Source organism: Perna viridis, chromosome 5, assembly GCF_037379345.1.
Source record: "Perna viridis isolate PV_CMFRI_1.1 ecotype Kerala chromosome 5, ASM3737934v1, whole genome shotgun sequence".
NCBI classification, from domain to species: Eukaryota; Metazoa; Mollusca; class Bivalvia; order Mytilida; family Mytilidae; genus Perna; species Perna viridis.
In genome coordinates, this window is record NC_142449.1 from 2,132,099 (window position 1) to 2,150,129 (window position 18,031).

The 18,031-nt window shown below is 32.1% G+C and overlaps 1 protein-coding gene across 1 annotated transcript in view; it reads right to left on the reverse strand.

Annotated features, from left to right (window-relative positions):
- LOC148615576 (uncharacterized) overlaps positions 1-18,031 on the reverse strand; it is an 84,799-nt gene extending 66,768 nt beyond the window's left edge. The window contains exons 1-15 of the mRNA XM_088581946.1: positions 17,788-18,031; positions 15,378-15,575; positions 13,856-14,077; positions 13,194-13,433; positions 11,553-11,783; positions 10,815-11,027; positions 9,383-9,613; positions 8,364-8,576; positions 7,208-7,441; positions 5,871-6,110; positions 4,502-4,732; positions 3,061-3,300; positions 2,096-2,326; positions 839-1,051; positions 229-459 (exon numbers count right to left, since the gene is read on the reverse strand). Of these exons, the coding sequence (XP_088438072.1) occupies positions 229-459; positions 839-1,051; positions 2,096-2,326; positions 3,061-3,300; positions 4,502-4,732; positions 5,871-6,110; positions 7,208-7,441; positions 8,364-8,576; positions 9,383-9,613; positions 10,815-11,027; positions 11,553-11,783; positions 13,194-13,433; positions 13,856-14,077; positions 15,378-15,575; positions 17,788-17,812 (3,193 nt within the window). The 5' untranslated portion in view covers positions 17,813-18,031. The remainder of the gene's footprint in view (positions 1-228; positions 460-838; positions 1,052-2,095; positions 2,327-3,060; positions 3,301-4,501; positions 4,733-5,870; positions 6,111-7,207; positions 7,442-8,363; positions 8,577-9,382; positions 9,614-10,814; positions 11,028-11,552; positions 11,784-13,193; positions 13,434-13,855; positions 14,078-15,377; positions 15,576-17,787) is intronic.

An 18,031-nucleotide genomic window follows, 5' to 3' on the forward strand; every position in this document is an offset into this window, starting at 1 on the left:
ATATAGCACTGTCAGACATTTTACACCTGAACAGCATAAGTAACACAATTTGGATAGTTAACACTACAACAATACCTTTGACCAAATCTGGTTACTATCATTTGGAAGATTTTTCATAAAAAGTTAACAAAAGTGAGTTGTAATTATACAGAGCTACATTACAAGCTTACTAAGGTACAGACATACAGAGAGACTGTCTGTTATATAGAGCTTTGTTACAACTTTTACCTTTAGGTATCTTGCTGAGACAATGTAACTGGTTTGGATCAAACACCTGACCAGCTGGACAATGGCGGACAGCCATCGTCCGATTCTGCAGACATGTCACATACAAATCTGTCCACAAAGCAGACTGGACACCTTCATCTCCATCAGGTAAACCACGACAGCTTGGTAAACGTTTAGGACAGACTTCACAGGTTAGATTGCTAGGTTTACACAAGTTCTGATCATATTCACCTGTAATTGTGCAAAAGATTTTCCTTGGAAGATGTTTAGTTAAAAGAATGTAAATAAATAAATATATAATATTTAATATGTCACAGGTATTTACTTGATGATGAAGTGAGTTGTGTTCTCTTATAACATCTTTATAGGTATTGTTGTACAATTCTTAAGACTGAAATAATTCTTTTATTTGTGCTGTATCGTCCAGACTCGATGAACCGATACCTATTAAGTTTACTGGTTGGTAGCTTCCTTTAAACTTTATATGATATATATATATAAAATATTGATCTGTGGATTACAGTGCCCTCCAGAGCATGTGTCTCTGATGTTATATAGTATATATACTTTATGCTGACTGAAGATAAATCACTTTATTAGCTTTACTTACATGGAGCCTGAGGTTCTTTCCTGGTCATACAAGATACATTCTGGAATCTTTCACACTGTCTGGTTGCTATGGAGAACAAATCTGGGTAGATACATTCAGATATATCAGCAGATTTTCCTGTCTTATTCTGAGAACAGTTGTAGTACTTGGCACAGTTTGTTGGATAAGGAATCATAGCTTTAGGATGGGTGGAACAGTAATCTGGTACATCAACTGAAATTATATTACAAGACTAATATAACTACTTTCAATTTCTTCGTTATTAATACTAAAATGTTACATTAAAATCATCAATTGTTTATATTACAACCATTCAACCATTGTTACTGTAGGAAATGTTTGATGCTTCTTTACATTATGTGAAGAACAAATCAATGAAAATCCAGAAAGTATGCATTTTATTTTGTATGAAATCAACAGGAAAAAAAGTATTTTAACTGGTAATGAACAACCATACAGCAGTAAAAACGGAGGAAACAAATAAACAACCTAAATTATTTTACAAGAGAAATTACAAACTAGAGGCCCCAGATGGAATGAATTGCTCACTTGGAGCTCATTTATCTGCTTTATTGATATTTGATGTCAGTTTGATATAATATTTAGCAACTGAAACCTTTTCCCTATCTGCTTCAGTTCTTCTAATATTTTAAGACAAAAAGTGCAAAAAAGGAGATTTTTTATCTTTCACAAGCGGTAACTCCTATTAAAAGACTTTCCTTGCTACACATTAGTTGAAACTTTTGTTGGTTTTACCTTAAATTCATCAATCAAAAGTTTGTTCTATCTATTATGGTCATAATAGTTAAAAACTGCAAAAACATATTGATGGCCATAACTCTAATTAAGAAGTTATCCTACAACTTAGACCCTGTGGAAACATAAGTAAAATTCTGCAAGCTTCAGAAGGACAGTCATATTCATTTTTCTCCATATGTCATAGTTTTTGTGTTATAAATTTACCTTGAAATAAGTTACCTTTCCCCTATGTTCTATAAACAGATATGGTGGCCATGTTTGCTGGATCAAGAAACAGTACACCATTTTTAAGCAGAAAAACTAAATTAGACCATTTCTACCAATTTTCATTGATATAAAATATGTCAAGAAGTTTCAGAGAAGAAACTGTCTGAAGTTTGAAGTAATGTTAACAGAAGATGATGATGATTTAGACAACAGGTGTTGAGTGATGGAAATACCTCACATGGTCATTCTGACCAAGTGAGCTAAGATCTATAAAAGTAAAGCAATTCTGACCTGTAGGTACATCTTTAGTACATGTGTCCAGTCTTGGATTGAAATATTCTCCCTGTGGACACTGTTTTACTTTCATGGTTCTATTTTTATAACATTCAATGTAGTCTGCCTGCCACATTTTGGTGGGGAATGGTTGTTCCCCATCAGGTTTCCCCACACATGATGGCAGTCTGTCAGGGCAGTGGGCACATGTTGTGTTGCCCAAGGAACATAAATTCTGTTGATAATCACCTAGAATAAATTAACAAACAAGTTCTAGTTGAGAAATACATTATTGAGGATAAAAGACACATATAGTTCATAAGCTCATGCTCATATATATATTTTTGTATTGATTTCCAGGTAATGGCTAAAATGAAAGAAACCATCAATTTTTTGGCCTGAAAAGTACAATAACTCAAGTATGCCTTATCATTATAATCATTTTTCTTTATATTATGAAACCTACACCATTGACCCTATAAGACTTTTTTGTAGAGTTCTTAAAGCAGAAGGAGGTTTTCTCAATCCCTCATACTTAAACCAGGAGGAGATTTTCTAAATCCCTCATACTTATTGAAATAAGTTATGTTTTATCTTAGTTTCTATAAATAGACTTAGCAGCCATGTCTACTGCCTGATCAGCATCATTGATATTATACTTTTTACAATATACCTTATAAAAATGTTATTGACAATTTTTTTTACAATCCTTTTGAGGGAATTCTGAGGAGTATATTTTTTTTGGAAATGTTAACAATTACAACTATGGCAACAACAGACAACCAAAATGATGTAAGCTCACTTGGGACTTTCGTCCAGGAAAGTTAATAAAAGCCATTTCTTGACAAAGAACAAAACAGATAATTAATTCTACAGACTTTTATGGTACTAAATAAAGACATTGTTAGATTAACTAACACTTTTCAAATTGGTTCAATTCACATTAAAATCATCAACACAAGAAATTGTAACATTACACTTACATGGAGCCTGTGGTTCTGGTTTCTTATCACAGTTGACTTTTTCAAACTGGTTACATCTTTTTATACTATCATCAAACAGATCAGGGTATTGACACTCCTTCCTGTAGTTGCCTGGCAACTGTCCTGTTGCCCTAGTAACTGTAGAGGTTGTAGGATCAGAGCAGTTGAAATAGTGAGCACAATTATCTGGGTCAGCTAGGACATCACTGGGATGGGCTTTACAATAATCTGGTACATCAACTAAAATAAAGTTTTCAGCAGTAAATATTAGCCCATCTATACTTTACATAATATGATTTCTATGATTAAGATGAACTCATCCAAATAATACATAAATAATACTCTGTAGAAAATTTTATTGATGGTGGTTTTATGTCTTATGGCAGATATTAAATGTGTACCAGGATGGAAATAATTGACAAATCAAACAGACATTGCTTTGTACTAGTCTGACATGCCTGATTTTTATGGGCTAGCAAGTCTTATGGGGGAATGATCAATTCATCCAAGATTGTAACCACTTTAAACATAGTAATCTCATATCAAAATCTAAACAAGTGTTTTCTTTGATAAAATTTCCTTCATTGTCAAAATCTTTATTTCTTATTCCTTGATAAAGAAGCATATCGTAATACCATGATTAGACAAAATGTCATTACAAATACAACTATACATACATTTTAAATCTTATAAAACTTTCCTTATTTCAACCATTAAATCTGAATCAATATAATAATGACCTTGTGATATTCTGACCTGTGTTTTTGACTATTTATACAACATGAAGTTGACCATGTCGTCATTCTAGGCATACCTTACTTGTAGAAGAATATTTGAGAGCAACAAAATCACAAACAATATCTGCCCCATCTATATGATGCCACACACCAAATTTAAAATCAATTCATTTATTAAGGGCTGAGGTTTTGTGACAAAAATTTGCTCTATCTTACATATACTGAAAAATGGCCCACTTAACAGAAATTTGATAAAGGATAGCACCCAAAATCCCTATTAAAATATGCACAATCTTTATGAAGCCACACACCAAATATGAAATCAATTCATCTATTGGGAGTCGAATTACTGTAAAAGTACCATTGTTCATGGGGTTCCAATTTTCAAGGCGTTCGTGATTAGGCCAAACCACAAAATTTGATTTTCAACAAAATGGAGATTTCCATTGATTTGATTACAGAAAACTTCACAACCATGAATTCAATAATCCATAAAATTTGAGTTTCTTATCTAAACCATGAAAATTGGAATCTACAAATAAAAGTACTTTTACAGTAACTGCAATGAAATTCAGAGGGACAGACAGATGGACAGACAAAGTGATTCCAATATACCATCCACTGGTTAAGTGGGGGTGTAATAATATGTCTAATTCCAAAGACAAGTTATCATACATATAACTCCAAAGCTTGGCAATAACTACCCTTAGTAACATCCTTGGTGCATGTGTCCAGTCTAGGGTTGAAATATTCTCCCTGTAGACACTGTTTTACTTTCATGGTTCTATTTTTATAACATTCAATGTAGTCTGCCTGCCACATTTTGGTGGGGAATGGTTGTTCCCCATCAGGTTTCCCCACACAGGATGGTAGTCTGTCAGGACAATGGGCACATGTTGTGTTGCCAAAGGAACATATATTCTGTTGATATTCACCTAAAATAAATTTTCGAATATTTTTTTAGATTATCAAGTTCCTTTAAAAAATTTTAGATGGATAAAAAAAGTTCATTTATTTTCACTTTACTACAGTTCCACTTTAGAATCAGAGAGTGATAAGTCCATATGTATTACACACCCATTAGTTGAGAAAGTTTCATTAACATTGCTGCAAGTTTAAGTTTTAGTACGAAAACAGAAAATCACCCCAATTTTACATGAATAAAGTCCTATAATTCCAACATTAAGTACAATTCTTTTAGAAATGAGACTTCTTGAAAAATTTTAGGTTGTTAAAATACATCACCAATATTCTTCATTTGAATGATTTTAAGTTCACCTGTACTTTAAGTGCTAATAAGTATAAATTCACAGTCAAATAGCAAATCTACCATGTGTAACTAACAAAAGGGTACAACCCCTTCTTAAATACACACAGATATACTTCAAATATTTTTCTATAAAATTTCGAAACCAAGGTTTGATACTAACTTAAGATTTTTTTTTTTTTTTCAATCATCATGACTTTCAATATAAGATACCCGGTACACAACAGTATTATCGGTATAAATGACACCATAGTTATTGTTTACAAATATTCTTTATTTCAATCATCATCACTTGCAATATAAGATACCTGGTACACAACAGTATTATCAGGATATATGATGCCATAGCTCTTTTTTTTTAATTTCTAATCCAAAGTTTTCATTGCTTAACCTTACATGGTTTGTTATAAAAGATTCTCTGTTTCACAATATTTCTACACTAAAAAGTATATGTAGAAAACACCATTAAATACACAAATACCATTGACTTAAATAATGTTATAACATTAGAAATACTGTGAGCAAGCTAACAAAGATAATGCACCTATTTCAAATTATCCTTATCGCAATTATCTTCCTTTAGTAATGTAGATATATCTATATATGACATCTAACCTTCATAGGAAATGTCATTCAAATCCTTTGAGCTCTTTAGAAAGAGTTGTGTTTACAAGGTTTTAACTTTTAAAACCTTTAAATTGGGATAATATCCCTTTGGAGTAATATTACTTTATGGACATAAAATGTCCAAAACAAATAAAAAAATATAATATCATCAACACAAGAAATTGTAACATTACACTTACATGGAGCCTGTGGTTCTGGTTTCTTATCACAGTTGACTTTTTCAAACTGGTTACATCTTTTTATACTATCATCAAACAGATCAGGGTATTGACACTCCTTCCTGTAGTTGCCTGGCAACTGTCCTGTTGCCCTAGTAACTGTAGAGGTTGTAGGATCAGAACAGTTGAAATAATGAGCACAATTATCTGGGTCAGGTAGGACATCACTAGGATGGGCTTGACAATAATCTGGTACATCAACTACAATCACAGTTAAAAAAGGTATTGGTTTACAGTAATTTTCATTTGTGATTGACATAAAACAACTTGCCAGCTCTGAAATAAATGACATATTAAAACTTAACAAACCTTGAACATATAGTATATACATGTAACACAGCTTAATCTATCTTAAACTTGAATAAACCAGAAAACTGTACAAAGAAACCACCTCCATCAGTTTAAAGGTTTATTGACTTGTGTAAATGGACCAGAAAACTGTACAAAGAAACCACCTTTATCAGTTTAAAGGTTTATTGAATTGTGTAAATGGACCACATGTCATAAGTGAAAAAATTCTACAGTCTGAGGTGGTTGTGACTCAGTGATTTGGACAGGCTCTCCTCTGTTTTCTTTAATCATTTACAGTTCCAATTTAAAAGGAACAAGTATTATGATTCTAGGTTTGCTATGTTCTTAAATATACATTTATATCATATATTCATATTAAAATATAACTTTTTTGTATAGGCATTGTAAGTGTTTGCTTCAACTCTTTATTGTATACCATATATCACACCTCTTCACATAACATACATGGAGTATGGTTAATATATATGATATAATGAACATGACATGGTAAAATCTGTATCACATGTGGTATCAACCCTCGACCTATACCACCCAGTGGGCCAGTGACCTTTGGGGTGGAATAGGACTCTCAGGTTGATACAGATTTTGACAAGTAATATTCAGTATATAGCAAATGAAAAGAAACTGTCATAATTTGGAGGTTATCTGTAATTTTAATGTGAAATGATATTTCTTAGTCAAATGACATTAAGTCACTTTACCTTTGGGAACATCACCCAGACATTTTTGAGTCAATGACAACACGTTACTTTAAGTACCTTTTGGAACATTATCCTGACATTTCTGAGTCAAATGACATCAGGTTACTTTAATTACCTTTTGGAACATCATCCTGACATTTCTGAGCCAAATGACATCAGGTTACTTTACGAATGGTAACATCATCCTAACATTTCTAAGTAAAATGACATCAGGTTACTTTAATTACCTTTCCGAACATCATCCTAACATTTCTCAGTAAAATGACATCAGGTTACTTTAATTACCTTTCGGAACATCATCCTGACATTTCTGAGTTCTTGGATTGAAGTATCCATGGCTACAATGTGTGATATTCAATGTCCTGTTTTTATAGCAAGTGATGAAATCTGACATCCACAATTTGTTTGGAAATGGATTGTTACCATCTGGATGTCCAACACAGGAAGGCAGCCTTTTAGGACAGGTGAGACAAGTAGGATCTGAACTGTTACATGCATACTTGTTCTGTAAATATTCACCTGGAACATAAAGAACACACTACAGCATAAATCTGTAATCATTCACTTAAACTTAAGTAAACATATAATACTATATATATAGTCAGCAAGTATAAATCATCTTAATACCATTCCATCAAAAAGTGGGTGGTAAAACATCAAGTTAATTTTGGCTTTGAGTTCCAGCTGAACTTTGACACAAATCTCTAGTAATTAGAGTTAGACTCTATATCATACATCATATGAATTACTTATCCCAGCATACCAACTTTGTGTCAACAGACCGGATTGGTCATGAGAATTTGCTTCACAACAAAGTAACATTAATACAAGTTGATTAAGTAATATTATAATGTTGAGTGATGTTTCAAAATCCAACATTCTTTTTTAGATTGTGAAAATGTATCATATAGATAATAGCTTACTTATCTGATTATGAGTTAAAAACTTCAGAATATTTAAAAAAAATATATATAAAAGTTTTAATGTAACCATAAAATTTTAGTTAAGTAATGTAAATCAATTTGAATCATGCTTGATATGAAATATAATTACATGGTGGATTAAATTTTGACAAGGATTTGTTCCGGTTCAAATGAATAGCATAACCAACCATTAGTTTGCCCAGCCATTTCACCCTAGGTATGAATTATTTCATAATAATTTCTAAGTTCAAGTCAAAATTTAACTCCAAGCAAGACTCAAACTGGTAGATAAACTAATAAAAATAACTCAGAAAATAACTGGAAATTCTACTTCAATGCAATTCAACTAAATCTACAACAACAAATCTGATTTGAACTCAAAAGTTAATTCACTGTTGCACAACACTTCATCTATAGTGAGTGTTAAACCAGCTGAGCTCCTTTATACCTACACTGACTACATGGCTAATGTCAGATTATAGAAATCTAAACTAAAGACTTATAAAAGGTAGACTTACAAGGGGCCTCTGGTTCATGTTTAGACTTGTTACATTTGACTTGTTCAAAGTATTTACATGTCAGTGTGGTTACATCAAATAGATCTGGGTACTGACATTCCATCAGATGGTGGCCATATTTAGATGATGCTGAACAGTTGTAGTACTGACCACATGTATCGGGGTGTGGTACAATGGCCGTTGGGTTGGCTTGGCAAAATGCATCAATGTTTCCTATAAAAGAACATAGCATTGATTAACAGTGGATGTCATACATCATGGGAACTTATATTATGACCATGTTTCATCACAAAGTAGCACAACTGCCATTTGATAAAGTAATTTTATAATGTTGACTATATTACTGTAAATGAATTAGCTTTCGTGGATTCTGTAAAGGAACATATTTAAAGGATACCAATTTTTGCAGTTTAAAAAAATAATTATACAGTGTTAATAATCAATTCCATGTGTACTGTTCTTTTGTAATTCTTCCCACCACAAAAATAACAAAAATTAGAAACCCCAAATAATTTGTTTACAGTATGCAGGTATTGGTTCCATTCTCCAATTTCTGACCAATTTCTGAGTTAAAGACCTGATTCATTAGAATATTTCAATAATCAGTCCTCAAGTAGCTATGTCACCTGACTCAAACATTCTGCCTCCAATCATCACTCTATCTCCTATATACTGTTTTTTAAGGCAGAGAAGCATTTACTACTAATTATGAAGTCTTTGGTGTGACTCAGTCAGGGTTCAAACCCATGATCTACCTCACTTAAGGTGAGCACATTACCATGAGTCTTAATAAAATCATAGGGTACAGATGAACAGCCAGTCTGTTTTATTATATAGAGCCTCAATACAAACACTCTATGGTACAGATATACAGACTGAAACTGTACATTAAATAGAGCAACAGTACAATCTTGCTCTGATAACAGTCCTTTATATATAGAGCCTCATTAAAAGCTTACTAGGGTACTAACATACAGACAATGACAGCCTGTTATATAGAGCTTTGTTACAACTTTTACCTTTGGGTATCTTGCTGAGACAATGTAACTGGTTTGGATCAAACACCTGACCAGCTGGACAATGGCGGACAGCCATTGTCCGATTTTGCAGACATGTCACATACAAATCTGTCCACAAAGCAGACTGGACAGCTTCATCTCCATCAGGTAAACCACGACAGCTTGGTAAACGTTTAGGACAGAGTTCACAGGTTAGATTGCTAGGTTTACACAAGTTCTGATCATATTCACCTGAGAATTAAGAAGAAACTATCTGGTTACTGAACTTAAATCATCAAGATCATAAGAATTAAGTTACAAAAAACTTCCTTTTTTTAATACAAACACTATAGTGGCTATATTTCTGGTAGAGCAGGAAATGATTACCCTACCGGAGCACCTGATGTCACTCCCAGTTTTTTGTGGGAAGTGATATTGCTAGTGCTCAGTTTTTCATGTAACTCCTTGTTTTTCTTATTTTCATTTTTTATATGTAATTTTTTTTGTAGATCACCATTTTTCCCTGTTTTTTTTTTGGTTACTACATTGTAGATCACCATTTTTCCCTGTTTTTTTTTTTTTGTTACTACATTGTAGATCACCATTTTTCCCAGTTTTCAAGTTCTGGCCATGAATTGTGATTTTGCGGTATTTGAATTTTTTAATATTTTTTTATTTGCTAATACATATCTGGATCATGTATGAGGATTTTTTTTTCTTCTTGCATGAACTTGTTAAACTTCTTGCAGTTCTTTCATGAATTTAAAACTTCTTCCTTTAGCACAAGTTAAGCACAGTGGAGCATGTGAAGAGATATGAATCTCTTTGATTAGTGGTAAAAAAATCCAACAGTTTCCATGGGGAAGGGAGTAAGCATTTCATAGGCAAACAACTCATCATTTGGATTCCCACAACTGTCTTTGTGAAGTCACCTTCCAAAAATCAAAAATAACCTGTTCATCTATGCCTTTGGGAATACAGAATAATGGCAATTTTGAAGCTGAGACAGAAAATATCACATTGAGCCCACTAATGTCAGATGTGATGTTCTATTAAGATGTTTTTTTTTTAAACTGACACCATTCTGTCAGCAACATCACAGTTGTTTTGATGTAACATTGTCTCTAGAAATTGCTGATATTTTTTTAATATCATGACAGTCCCCTGAGATAGAAAATATCAGGCAGTAAAAACAATGGAAAACAATAAAGCTGATTAACATTGTTCATGATGTACCATATCAGGCAGTAAGATTTAAGTAAAATGCATTGAAGATGAGGTCACATGCTATAAAATTTGCAATTTCCAGAACAGACTAATTTTGGTAATATTTTTCAAAAGTATTTCTTAATTTAACATCAAAGCATTTGATGCAATTTTTTAACAGAATGTTTCTTAAAGGTCACAGCGGACAAGTAATTGGGAAGGAACCATCTGTTAACTATCAACTTACATGGAGCCTGAGGTTCTTTTCTGGTCATACAAGATACATTCTGGAATCTTTCACACTGTCTGGTTGCTATGGAGAACAAATCTGGGTAGATACATTCAGATATATCAGCAGATTTTCCTGTCATATTCTGAGAACAGTTGTAGTACTTGGCACAGTTTGTAGGATCAGGAATCATAGCTGTAGGATGGGTGGAACAGTAATCTGGTACATCAACTGAAAAGGTAAGAGACACTACAGAAAAACAATCCATTCTCCATAATGCTTTGTAATCAACATAAAAACTGAGTAAACATTAAGAAAATGATTAAATAAAGTAGTTATGCTAGGAAAAAAAAAACACTACTAAAATTATTTTTTTTAATTGGTAACAACTGAATAATTGATGGATTGATAGATGGATTGATTGTTGTTATACGCCTTATGGCATATATTCCATGCTTTCAAAGACAAATCAAACAATAAGCCAGGTCATCATTGCTAACAGAAGCAACAACTCACAGGTCCCTGAAATACCACATGCTTGGTGGAGAAGCAGTGACTACCATTTTTAAAGTCTTCTGTGTGATTCAGCCTTGGTTCTATTCCGCAACCATCTGCACTCATCGTAGACCACACAACCTAAGATAACCAAGGTAGTTGACAGTAAATTGCATTTGAAAGGAAACTACTCCAAGTTTGTGTATGCCTCTCTTTGAAACTTCATAAAAATTCTGCTAACTAAACAGCATAAACTCTTACCTGTAGGTACATCCTTGGTACATTTGTGCAGTCTTGGATTGAAATATTCTCCCAGTGGACACTGTTTTACTTTCATAGTTCTATTTTTATAACATTCAATGTAGTCTGCCTGCCACATTTTGGTGGGAAATGGTTGTTCCCCATCAGGTTTCCCCACACAGGATGGTAGTCTGTCAGGACAATGGGCACATGTTGTGTTGCCAAAGGAACATATATTCTGTTGATATTCACCTGAAATTGCATCCCCAATATTTTTGTCATCAAATTAGTACCTTCAATACAGGCATAAACAGAAATTGAAGAACATGCTTTGCTGTGAGTAGCTTGATATGACCACAGAGCCGGAACCCTGAACAGTTTTGGCAAGTATTGACACACTATTCAAGCTTCATACAGCTCTTAATTTTGATTGTTATTAAATATTTGACACAAGATAAGAATTTCACCAAAAGCAAAGTGGCCCCTTTTTGGTGCTTCATCATAAATCAATCATAGCCTTCCTTCCAAGGTATGGCCTTCCTGATACAATTTCAAAAAGATCTATTCACTTAAACCAAGTTATTTTCCAAACAACAAAAAATAATTGTATATTCCCCTTTCTAGTCTCTAATTCCTAAACAGTTACAGTCACAACCCCCAATAATCAGTCAAAGCCTTCCTTTTGTGGTATTTAACCTTGTGGTATGTACGATTTAAAAGTGATCCATTCACTTCTAGTCAAATTATTGTGTGGACCTTATCAAAAGCCCATTTGGGCCCCCATTGGAACCCTTACTCCCGCATGGTTTAGGTCACAACTAAAAAAAAATCCCAGCCTTCATTTCATGGTATGGCACCTTGTGGTACAATAACAAAGAGATTAATTCATTTATTGAAGTTTGGACATCATGAAAATGTGTTTCTGGTGCATTATTGGCCCCTTATTCCCAAGGAGTTCATGTCCCAACCCCAAAAATCATACATTTTGTGGTATGACACCTTGTGATACAATTATAGTAAGATCCATACAATTTACAAATATACTCAAGTTATTATCTGGAAACTTAACTGTCTATGGATGCTGGATGATAACAATGTCAACAATGCAGATGACAACAGCATGATATGATTATTTGACTGCAATTTTTTTTTCATAAACAGCTGTACTTTTGGTCTACATAGAATAATCTCAACCATGTGATACTCAAATAAAGTTTGCACCACATGAATAAATTCCAATCATTCCCATGCAATTAAATTTTAAATGAAGGCAATTACAAGTAAATCAACAAATGACCATACACATGGTATGTCTATGTGGTAATAAACAAAACAACCAATCACAAACATTGTTACATCCAAAATTAAATAATACACACCTAATACTTTTAAGTATATCTCAAGTTATGTTTATGCAGAATATACCAATACTTTAGATAAATACCATTGAATTGGGTATTACTATAACTATATTCCAATACATTAGATATATACCATTGAATTGGTATTACTATAACTAACAGAAATATATAACAGACTTATATAAAGTAAAACCTGGGTTGGTTAATATTATGTAAAACTATACTGAACCTGACTTGGATGCATCATCAGACCATAGATCTAAACATACATTATATAAATGTGGGGCACAAAATTACTTACATGGAGCCTGTGGTTCTGGTTTCTTATCACAGTTGACTTTTTCAAACTTGTTACATTTTTTTATACTATCATCAAACAGATCAGGGTATTGACACTCCTTCCTGTAGTTGCCTGGCAGCTGTCCTGTTGCTCTCTTAATCATAGTGGTTGTAGGATCAGAGCAGTTAAAATAGTGAGCACAATTATCTGGGTCAGGTAGGACATCACTGGGATGGGCTTTACAATAATCTGGTAAATCAACTGAAAAAAAAAGTTCTCTCTGGTAAACTGTAACTGACAGTATGTAACTTTAGTACTGCCTACTTTCCTACCTTTCCATGAGCTGTCTATTTAACTTAGCATCATTATTGCGGCTACAAGTGGGGTAGAATAGTAATAAGCCTGTCACACAACTTCATGAAAAATGATAAAGATTACTGTTCAAAGGCAGTTTAATGACCAGAAATAAAAACAATATACTTATTTGGTGTGAATCAGAAAAATGCTCGATACAGCCTTGTGTTTTATCTCAACAGTAAGCCTCATTCATATACAAAAAAAAATGTATTGAGTATATACACTGTTATTGTCTGAGTAGGTATTTATCTGTAAATAAATTGTCAACAAAACTGTTCTATGTAACACCAGCTATTCTCCCAATGTGCACTTAATATCAGCAATACCTTTATCAACTGGAGTTTTACATTTCTTCTGTCTGGGATGGAAGTATTGGTTTGGGGAACATTTCTGTATTTGTATTGTCCTGTTTTTATAACATGTAATGAAGTCAGCCATCCAAAGTTTAGTTGGAAAAGGTTGTTGTCCATCTGGTTTTCCAATACAGCTTGGTAATCGTTGTGGACATGGTTTACATCCTGTACATTGATGGTTCTGATTGTATTCACCTACAAATATTCTCAAAACATTGACTACCTAGGAAAGTACTGTAATAACATCAGCATAGGTAATATAAAAATAGGAGATGTGGTATGATTGCCAATTAGACAGCTATCCACCAAAAGCCAAGCAATGAACAATTAAAATTCTACAGGTCACCACACAGTCTTCAATGGTGGACAAAACCCAGACCATAAAGCAAGCTGTAAAAGGCCCCAAAATAAATGAAGAGAAACTATTCATAAGAGAAGAATATTGACCTAATCTAGAGGAAAAAAATAAAACAAATAACAGTGAACATAAAAAACAATGACAACCACTGGACTACAGGTTCCTGGCTTGGGACAGGCACATAAAGTATGTGGTGGGTTTTAAAATGTTTGTGAGCGCTCAACCCTCCCCTAACTTGGGACAGTGGTGGGAAAATACAATAATAAAACAAACTATAATTTAGGTTTAACTCTTGAGATATATACAAAATACAAACACTTCAACAAATAGGACAACAGACAACAAGGTGTATCTACCTCGATAGAGTACTCGCTTTTTCTGTAAGCTGGTTCAAGATCCAAAAGCACACCTCATTTACAGACAAAAATATCAATAAAAACGTGTCCAACAGAATTTAGTGAAATTATATCACAAAATGTCAAAGTAAAACAAGGTCATCATGCAAATGCCAAGATAAAAAGCAATGATGTCCATATAATGTTACGTGGAATTTGTTAATCTTGAACTTTGTGAAGGAACCATTAAGTGCCACCAACCTACTAGAAAACATGTAATAGAGTCCCTTAGTAAAGAACTTATTAATTAATTGATCATACAGTTGTCTGTATGTTAACCAACTTGATTAAGTAAGCCAGAAATTATAGCAATTTATACCATGAAATCAAAACTAAGAGCCACTGCGTAATAGAAAGTGTGAGAAAATACATCCCAATCACCAAAAAAAAACTAAAGGCCCTAGATCGCTCAACTTTGAACTTATCTCACCTTATGAATATTTGAAGCCATCTAGGAATAAAAAAAAATATTCAAATGATTGAAATCTTTTTTCTAACTGCTACAGTTCTTAAAATATAAATCAAAAAATGCAAAAAATGCTAATTTTTTAACTTTCAAGTGTAGTTATTCCTTACAGCAGTCTTTTCTTCTAACAACTCAACTGAATCATTTGTAGGGCTGATTATAAGGATACATTTATAATCTGAAAGTTTCTTTCAGTATTACCTGTATGATTTTCATAATAATGGCTAAAAACTGAAAATACAATATTTCACCTAAGGTCTATATCTGTATACTTACATGGTGCCTGAGGTTCTGTTCTGTTATCACATTGGACCCCAGTAAAGTTACTACATTTCCATGTAACTTTAGAGAACAGGTCTGGGTACTGACACTCATGGGCCTTAGTTCCATCAGAACAGTTGTAAAACTCAGCACAATTTGTAAGACTAGGGATAACAGACCTAGGATTGGCCTTACAAAAGTCTGGTACTTCCTCTGCAAAACAATGTGACTTTTTAAATAAATGATACAAAATCTAACCAAAGCACAGAAGTAACAGGAAAGTATTGTACACAATCTCAAACAAAACATATGATGAGTCAATGCCAAAATAAAGTGCCCTTTAAGACAGATCATACTTTAAAATTAAAATGAAAACAAATCCTGATATCCTAGTATATGTACATAGTTTATTTTCTGTTGCAGTCATAATAATACCATAATGTCACAAAATAATGCTATAAAATCTCAGGAAGTTTATCAAGGATAGCCCATTGATTCAGAAGTTTATCAAGGATAGCCCATTGATTCAGAAGGGTTTAACTGATCATCACAAAATATGATCATTGTTTTAATAGTTATACTGGGGAAATCATTTTTATTGGTACAGCCAAACAGTAAATTTTCAAAAAAAAATACTATATTTTGTGCATAATAAGCAAAATATTGGTCCTGTTTCATTGATTTTTTAAATTATTGGTATGGTAGGAACAGTACCAACTGTACTGATTCCTTTACCCGTGAGTTGTAAGTACAAATGTAGTATGACAACCCTAGTTCTACCATTGGGTTACCTTTCAAAAATTGAGAGAAATAATAATTTATTAAAATGTAATAGCATGCTTCCATTTTAGACGAAAATTCATGAACACTAACTAAAATTGAGAATAGTGAAAAGTAGTGGGAACCTGGTAAAAATGGACCCCTGACTCTAATATTATAATGTGCATTTAGCTAAAAAAAATCAGGTACAATACAACTGAAAGCTTTATCATAAAGATGACTAATATCTATCGATTAGCAAAATCATATATACAAAAAAATCTTCTCAAACAAGATCATTTTTGGAAAAAGGATAATTCTTGAAAAGGTAAAAGTCTCACACAAAAATCATACAGTGATTTAACCAATTTCAGGTGCAACCTATGTCCAGTGCAATCACAAATTTGGATTTTTTGGTAGCAAAAAACAGGAGCCTGCATGGTGAAATTGAGGACAAACCACTTTTTTCAATAATATGTTCTCATTACACACAACAAAGAAAACAATTAATTGAAAACTGAAAAAAAATCAGTAGTTTTTCGTACTTAAATTCATTTTTTCTCCAAAAAGCAGCTCATACAGAATACTTGAATTAATAATAAACTTTATGAAAGAATGTTGGGAAATCAGAATAAATGTATAAATATTTCTGTAAAAGTTATACCACTGTCATATCATGCTCAGTCATGAAAATATTCATATGTGTGATTATCCAATGTGTGTTAATATGTTGCTTTGTAATTCTTTATATTACATGCCATAACTATGGCAAGCCAAAGTGGACAAAAATGAGCATTTTCTAATAATAAAAAATGATTTTTTAATATTGTAAATTCATTTTCTAATATTACAAATTAGATTTATATCACAAAACATTGAATTTCTAATATTAAAAAACTATTTTTGAATATTAGAAAATGATTTTCTAATAATAGAAAATGGATTTGTCGTATTCAATGACGATTTTTTAATATTAGAAATTCATTTTGTAATATTAAAAAATGGGACTGATTTTCTAATACTACAAAGTCATTATCTAATATTACAAATTCATTTTGTAATATTACAACAAAATGTGTGATATTTTGAAATATTACTAAATCAGGAATTTGTAATATTAGAAAGTATAAGTGTTTTCTAATATTAAAAAATGATTTTTTAATATTATAAATTCATTTTCTAATATTACAAATTAGATTTCTAATATCACAAAACACTTTTTTAATATTAAAAATTCAATTGAATTTATAACATTAAAAAACGATTTTTTGATATAAGAAATTTATTTTCTCATATTAGAAAATGGATTTGTTGTATTCAGTTGTGATTTTTTAATATTAGGAACTCATTTTTTATATTAAAAATGTAACTGATTTTGAAATATTGCAAAGAGATTTTTTAATATTACAAATTCATTTTCTAATATTACAAAATGTGTGATATTTTATAATATTACTAAATCAGGAATTTGTAATATTAGAAAATGAATTTCTAATATTAAAAAATGATTTTGTAATATCAAAAATTCATATTCTAATACTACAAAATATTGATTTTTATCCACTTTGGCTTACCATACATAACCATTTAATGTAAATGTGAGCTAATACATATTGTCTATGTAGGTCAGCATTATAGACATATAGTAAAAAAATATCCAGTCTACCTGTATGTAAACAAAATATGTCCATCGACTGTTGTTTTGATTTTTTATCGGAGGCTTAATATTTCGACCACCGGATTAGGGTAAAGCCCATATAATTTAAAAAAAAAACACACAACCTTCCATTTATATAGCAATACTTAGTGTAAACCTAAGATTCTCAACTAAAAGTACATGAAACATTCCCTGTTCATTTATGAAGTATCAAAACATGAACTATATCCTTGCAGAAAATTTATTCAGCATT